The sequence below is a fragment of the Hipposideros armiger genome, unplaced genomic scaffold (genome assembly GCF_001890085.2).
Source record: "Hipposideros armiger isolate ML-2016 unplaced genomic scaffold, ASM189008v1 scaffold_248, whole genome shotgun sequence".
NCBI classification, from domain to species: Eukaryota; Metazoa; Chordata; class Mammalia; order Chiroptera; family Hipposideridae; genus Hipposideros; species Hipposideros armiger.
The window spans coordinates 439531-445668 of record NW_017731598.1 but is presented as its reverse complement, the minus strand read 5'-3'; the positions used below and the strand labels follow the sequence as shown (position 1 = coordinate 445668).

General features: G+C 38.9%; 1 protein-coding gene across 3 annotated transcripts in view; it reads right to left on the bottom strand.

The window, feature by feature from the left end:
• Positions 1-6138, bottom strand: part of FSHR (follicle stimulating hormone receptor) — a 203927-nt gene that overhangs the window by 30813 nt on the left and 166976 nt on the right. For all 3 annotated transcript variants that reach the window (XM_019655848.1, XM_019655849.1, XM_019655850.1), the window contains exon 5: positions 291-362. In XM_019655848.1, the coding sequence (XP_019511393.1) occupies positions 291-362 (72 nt within the window). The remainder of the gene's footprint in view (positions 1-290; positions 363-6138) is intronic.

The following is a 6138-nucleotide window of genomic DNA, read 5'->3' as shown; positions in this document are numbered from 1 at the left end:
GGGGAGGTATATAAGGCACTAAATAGTGAAGAGAGGAGAGGCTCCTTGATTTGCTACACGCTGGCTCTGTTGACACCTGTCTTATTGAGGAGGCTGACGACTTCTTTCACACTGAGATTAGCTGGCCTTCAGGTAAAACTGAGGACACTCGCTGTTTTCCTTCCTATCAGTGCTCACCCAGAGCAACATATTTGGAAGATGTAGACTAAACAATGCATATTACAGCCTTGGAGGCTGCTGGGCAAGACGGCTACTGAGTAAGAGTTCGTAGCGCTCAAGGGCAGACTTACAGTAGAACCTTTTGGAGAGATTGAATCTTGTGAACCGTTGGCAAGTGCTTAATACCTGTGTTGGATATTAACCTAGAGAGAGACAAAATGAGAGTGAGGTAAACTAAAGCTGGCTATGTTAACAATTGCTGAACTATAAGCTTTCCAAATTTAAAATATGAATTTTGAGCTCTCAGAAAAACCTACCAGAAAATCCCATAATATACCTGAATCATACTTATGTGTTCACTTTTATAGCTCTAACTAGGGTCTAGTAAGCTATTGATTCCTTAGAGAAAACGAATTTGCACTTCAGGCCCAAAGGGGTTAGTACTCTGCAATGAGAACTTTTTTTTTTTTTCAACATTGAGAAGTTAATATGATCCATAAGCAATTTGCAACCAGATAACAAAATTTTCCTAAGTCACTCTTTGTTTCTAACCTCCTCACCCTCTTTGGAGAATTGCCCCGTTCCCATTTCACATGATTCTGTTGAGATTAGAGCATGACATCCATGCCCTGTCACCCCAGAGTAAGCATATGACATAAGCTAGGTCAGTCACAGTCTCTTCTAGGAAAAGGTTGGAGTTTGGTTAGAGCTGAGTCCACTGATGCCATCACTCTTAAGAGATGGTCCATACATTTCTACAGCGGAAATTTCCAGAGCGACACTGAATCTTTCCCAAGGTCTGCTTGTCTTGGCCTAGGTTCCCCAGGAAGCAGAGCCTGAGATGAAAGTTGGCCTTTAGGTAGTATCTATTCGATAATATGAGTTCAGAGAGTTTGGGACACCGGGAATGAAATGGGAGGGAGGAAAGATAATAAAAGGATGAGTTATTAAGTTGGCCATCAGTACTGGCGATTGGCACTTAATGCTAAGGACTTGGTTTAGGACATTTTCAAAGTGGATCTCAGAACTGTTACTCTGAATAGGGGCATTTATTCATTGAATACTATTTCCTGTTGGTCAAATGTGTCCCATGGTATTAACTCTCCGCTTCTGCCTTGCACATGTGTGAGTGCCCAGCGAGTTCCTGCTGGGCATCCCTAAGAGTGGTATAGAGAATCCCCAGGATAGGAAATGAGTGGTATACAGGGCCAGGTTAGGTGCTGCCCATTTGCACGAGCATCAGCTGGTTGAAATTTGGGTGGAACTGGCTGCCACAGCAGTGGTGAAGAAGGTTTTCAAGCGGCACACGAGAGCTGCCTGACACACTGTTTTTTAGCATTTTCCTCACTCCTGTGAGTTACTCAGAATCTTTTCAATACGTTCCCACTACCATTTACCTTTCCTGTGTGTGGCTGACCAAGGCCAGAGTTGGTCGTGATTACTTGCAATTTAAAGAACTTTCACTGGTACACTCATCATTGTGAAGGATTATGTGTCCTTTTGGGTTTATGGTTTTAGAGTAGCCTTTGGTGTCTTGTTCTCTGCTTTTATACAGACAGCGCCAAAAAAATGTATACACATTTTAAAAAAGGAAAAAACTGTATTACAATTGTAATGCTCAATATACACTGATAACAAAAGATGAATACAAGTCATGTTTGACTTCTGCAATTACAAGAGGTGTTCAGAGTAGTTACCATCAGCATAATTTTAGTGGATTTTTCCTTTATTAAAATGTGTATACATTTTTTTTTTTGCACCCTCTGTAATCAGGAGTCAGAGAATTCTGCCTATGGGTTCTCTGTAATGGCTCTCAATTTTTTTTTTCTTGGTTCCCAATTATCTACATAGAAACCATCTTTGTTAATTCTTCTTTTGCTTATGTACTTCAACTGCTCTTGAGATGGTCACCCTTTGTTTTTTATTTGGGGGAAGGGGCTATGAATATGCTTTTTTTGAAGGTTTGTTGTGTTATTTATTTTTAAAATTTTACACACAAAATAATTAACTCTATTTGGTGTAGAGATCTGAGCTAAGACAAACACATACAGCTGTGTAGCCACCAGCACACTGAAAATACAGAGCAGTTCCATCACTCTCCAAACTATGTTGTGTTGCCCCTTTGTAGTTAACCTTTCCTTTTAACTCCTGTCTGTAGCAACGACTGGTCAGTTTCTGTTCCTATAATTTTGCCTTTTCTAAAATGTCTTATCAGTGCAGTCATATATTATGCAACTGTTTGAATCTGGTTCTTTCTCACAGTATAATGCACTTGAGATTCTTCCATGTTGTCATATTATGTATCAGTAGTTCATTGTTTTTATTGCCGAGTACTATTCTTTTGTATGGATGTACCACAGTTTATTTATTCACCAATTGAAGGACACAGGTTGTTTCCAGTGTTTGTGATTATAAAAGAAAAGCTGCTTTAAACATTTTTGTACTGTGTGTGTGTGTGTGTGTGTGTGTGTGTGTGTGAGAGAGAGAGAGAGAGAGAGAGAGAGAGAGAGAACATTTTGATTTCTCTTGGGTAAATATCTATAAGTGGGATTTTTGGGTAGAATGATAAGTGTATGTTTAACTTTATTTGAAAGGGATAAACTATTTTCCTAAGTGGCTATAACATTTTAAATTTCCATCAGCAATGTATGAGAGTTCTAGTTGCTCTACATCCTTTGGTTATGTTAAAAAAACATCCTTTGCATATAAAAGTAATACACATTTGTTGTGGGATTTATGAAAAATGTGGAAACATCTACAGAAGAAAGTAAAAATCATCTCTAGTTTTACTACCCAGAGGGAGCTTCTGTTACCCTTTGGAGTTTGAAGTGTCACCCAGAACACATAGCTTTCAAGGTTACTATCCATAACATCTGAGATGCTACTCATTGCCAACAGAAACATTCCAAGACTAAATATCTACTAGTTTGACACAGTCCTATTCCACATTTGTTATTTCATCATATCCAGCCTTCTATTTTTTAGATCTCTTCCCATGTGTCTATGCAGTATTCCCTTAATAAGACAACAAAGCAAGGACCATATTTAATATTCTCTGACAATCTATACTGCTGTGTGCAGATTTGGAATGCAGTATGTGTTCATAATGTACTGGGCTAATTGCATGATGTTTCTAAAACATTTCTTGCTTCTGTCATCAAGAATGTATCAAAATGCTTATTTAGTTAATGTATTTAATTAACAGTCAGGTATCACTTTTACTTGGAGTCATTAATCTTAAACAGAGGTCAGGAGATCTGGAGGCCAGAGATGGGGAGAACCAACATGCCAACTCTGACATAAGCTAGATGCAGGCCATCTCATAGCTCTAGGCTGGAAAGATGTGGAGTGGGTGAATATCAAGGTTGACATTATATCAGATACCTCAGTGCCCTGCCTCACATCCTGTTGCTCCATCTTTTCCTTTAGCTGTTACTGTCTTTTATTCTAGTGACCAGCTACATATAGATTTAACTTGGCAGACACCAGCCTCAGCTATACCAGGGGTCTCTCATTTTCTGTTCTGGACTTCTCTGCCATCTGTGAGTGGGAAGTGGGATGCTTACAGGAATCTGCTCAGCCATTCTGAGGCCTGTGCAAGACGTTCAAGGGAGTTAGCAATCCATAGGGCAAATCTTGACTCGTGGTGAACTCTCTTTCATCCCTTGGGTGAACAATTCTGAATATATTCTAAATGACACTGTAAAGGGGCTCTAGCATGATTGAGTCCCAGTTTACTGGTGGTGATCAGCTGGTAATACATTCTTGAGGTAGCTTTCCATCTTTCCTTGTTCTCTTCTTCTCAGTCATCCAATCTCTTTCCTTGGGTTTGGATGTAAAAATAAACTAATTGTACTTAGTCCTTGCTCAGACATATTTTGGGGAACCTAGGCTAAGACAGATACCAACTAGCACTGAATTGAAAATTTTACATAGATTCACTATTGGTTGTTATCTCCCTTTACTCCAAATCTGTCTCCAGGTGCAGCCCAGCTGTTTCCCTTCCTTCTTCTACAGTAAAGTTTCTAGAAAGAATTGCCTGCATATGTTGTCTTCATTTTCTTACATCCCTTTTATCTTCAACCTGCTTCAATTTGTTTTTGTCCTACATCTCTCCACCAAAACTACTATTTGTCATGCCCCAAATTCACCAACCCACAACTAATAAATCTGATGAACAATTTAAATTCAGTTTTTTAAGACCTTTCAGGGGAACTCAGTACTCTTTGCTAGCCTCTCTCTTCTATTAGTTTCCATGGTATTTCCCTCTTCTGTTATTCCTCCTCTTTCTCTGTTACTCTTTTCTAGTTTTTGTTGTTGTTGTTATTGCTGTGGACTCCCCTTCCTCTATATGTACTCTGAGCTTTTTGTGTGTCTGTTTTTTTCTATAGTCTTGCTAGGAAGATCTCTTTTTCCATGGCTCTAAATACTATCAATATGGTGACAGCTCCTAGGTTCATACTTGACCTCTGACCTCTCTAGCCTATCTCTAAAGTTTACTTCACATACCCTTCTGAATGTATCATTAACATAACAGTCTACACTTGTTCCCCCCTCATTGCTCCCAATAAACTCCTCCTCAATGTTTCTTCATAAATAGAACTTCCATCTATCAGTTGTTCATTAGAAATGTGACAGTTAAACCTGGCTTCTTTGCCTTCACTCCCACCATCCAATCCATCTCAAAGTCCTCTTAAATTCTGCTTCCAAAATATTTCTTGATTCCATACAATTTCTTCCATCCCTACTGACACCATTTTAGAATAAGACACCATTATCTTTCCTCTTGATTTCTGCAATAGTCTCCTGCTTTCCATACATTTGATATTCTTCTTTTTAAATCCATTCTCCATACAGCACACAGAGCATCCTTTTAAAATATGTAAATCAGGTTGCTTTAGTTTTCTTCTTTTCTTTAGTTCTCTCCCATAGTAAAATTTATACTCCCTACTGGCTACTCGTGCACCCTCATCTCATGCCGTTCCCCCAGCACATTTCCCCAGTGGCTTTCCCTCAGTTCCTCAGATACACTAAGCTCTTCCTTAGTGAAGAACTCCCTTAGTGAAGGACATCGCATTTGCACATGCTCTGTGTGAAAGGCTCATCATGCACTCCTCACTTGACCAACCTCAATTCACACGTCAGGGTTCAGTTACAAATGTAATTTCTTTAGAGAAGAGCTTCCTGACTGCCAATCTAAAGTAACGTCCTGTGATTCCCAGTATAATCATATCCGTTTCAGCACTTCTGATTTTTAGCACTCATCAAATTCTGAACTACATATTATTTTGTGTTTACTTATTTATTCAATGTCTATCTCTACAACCAGATTGAGGGTGGTACAAGGGCAGAAATCATGTTTTTCCTGAAAACTCTATGTTGGCACAGAGGTTGGCACCTATAGTGTGTTTGGTATTTATCAGGCTGGGCAATGCATTATGTGCTGTCAAGAGGTGAACACAAACAAGGAATTATTCTCTACCTGTGTTCATCACATCTAAGAATTTATATAATCGGAGGGAAGAGTTCATTATTGTCAATGAGAAAGGTACACGTATACTATTTAATATCAGTAGCACAAGCTTCCAAAGTCACTATACTTATGGGATATCTATAAATGTCTACATATGCACATTGAAATCATTGGCCTTTATAGAAAAGAAAACACATAGCAAAGATGGCTAAAATTATTCCAGTAGTGCTGAGATTAAGACACTTAAAAAGACCTAGTGACTATATAGTGAGATGGAGTATTGGTGATAACTCTATACCTGAGACTCTCCAAAACCCCAAGATAAATCAGGAAATGGAGTTCAGATGAACACTTAGTTTTCAATTCATTTTTCCCCTTTGATCAATAAATTCATGTCTGATGGAGGCTGGAAGTGGGTAATCAGCTAGGAGCTCTGTGTCTCAATGGGTTTGCTTTAGTCAAATGGCTGCTGCAAAATTATTTTGATTCACCCAACTGCAGTTTGT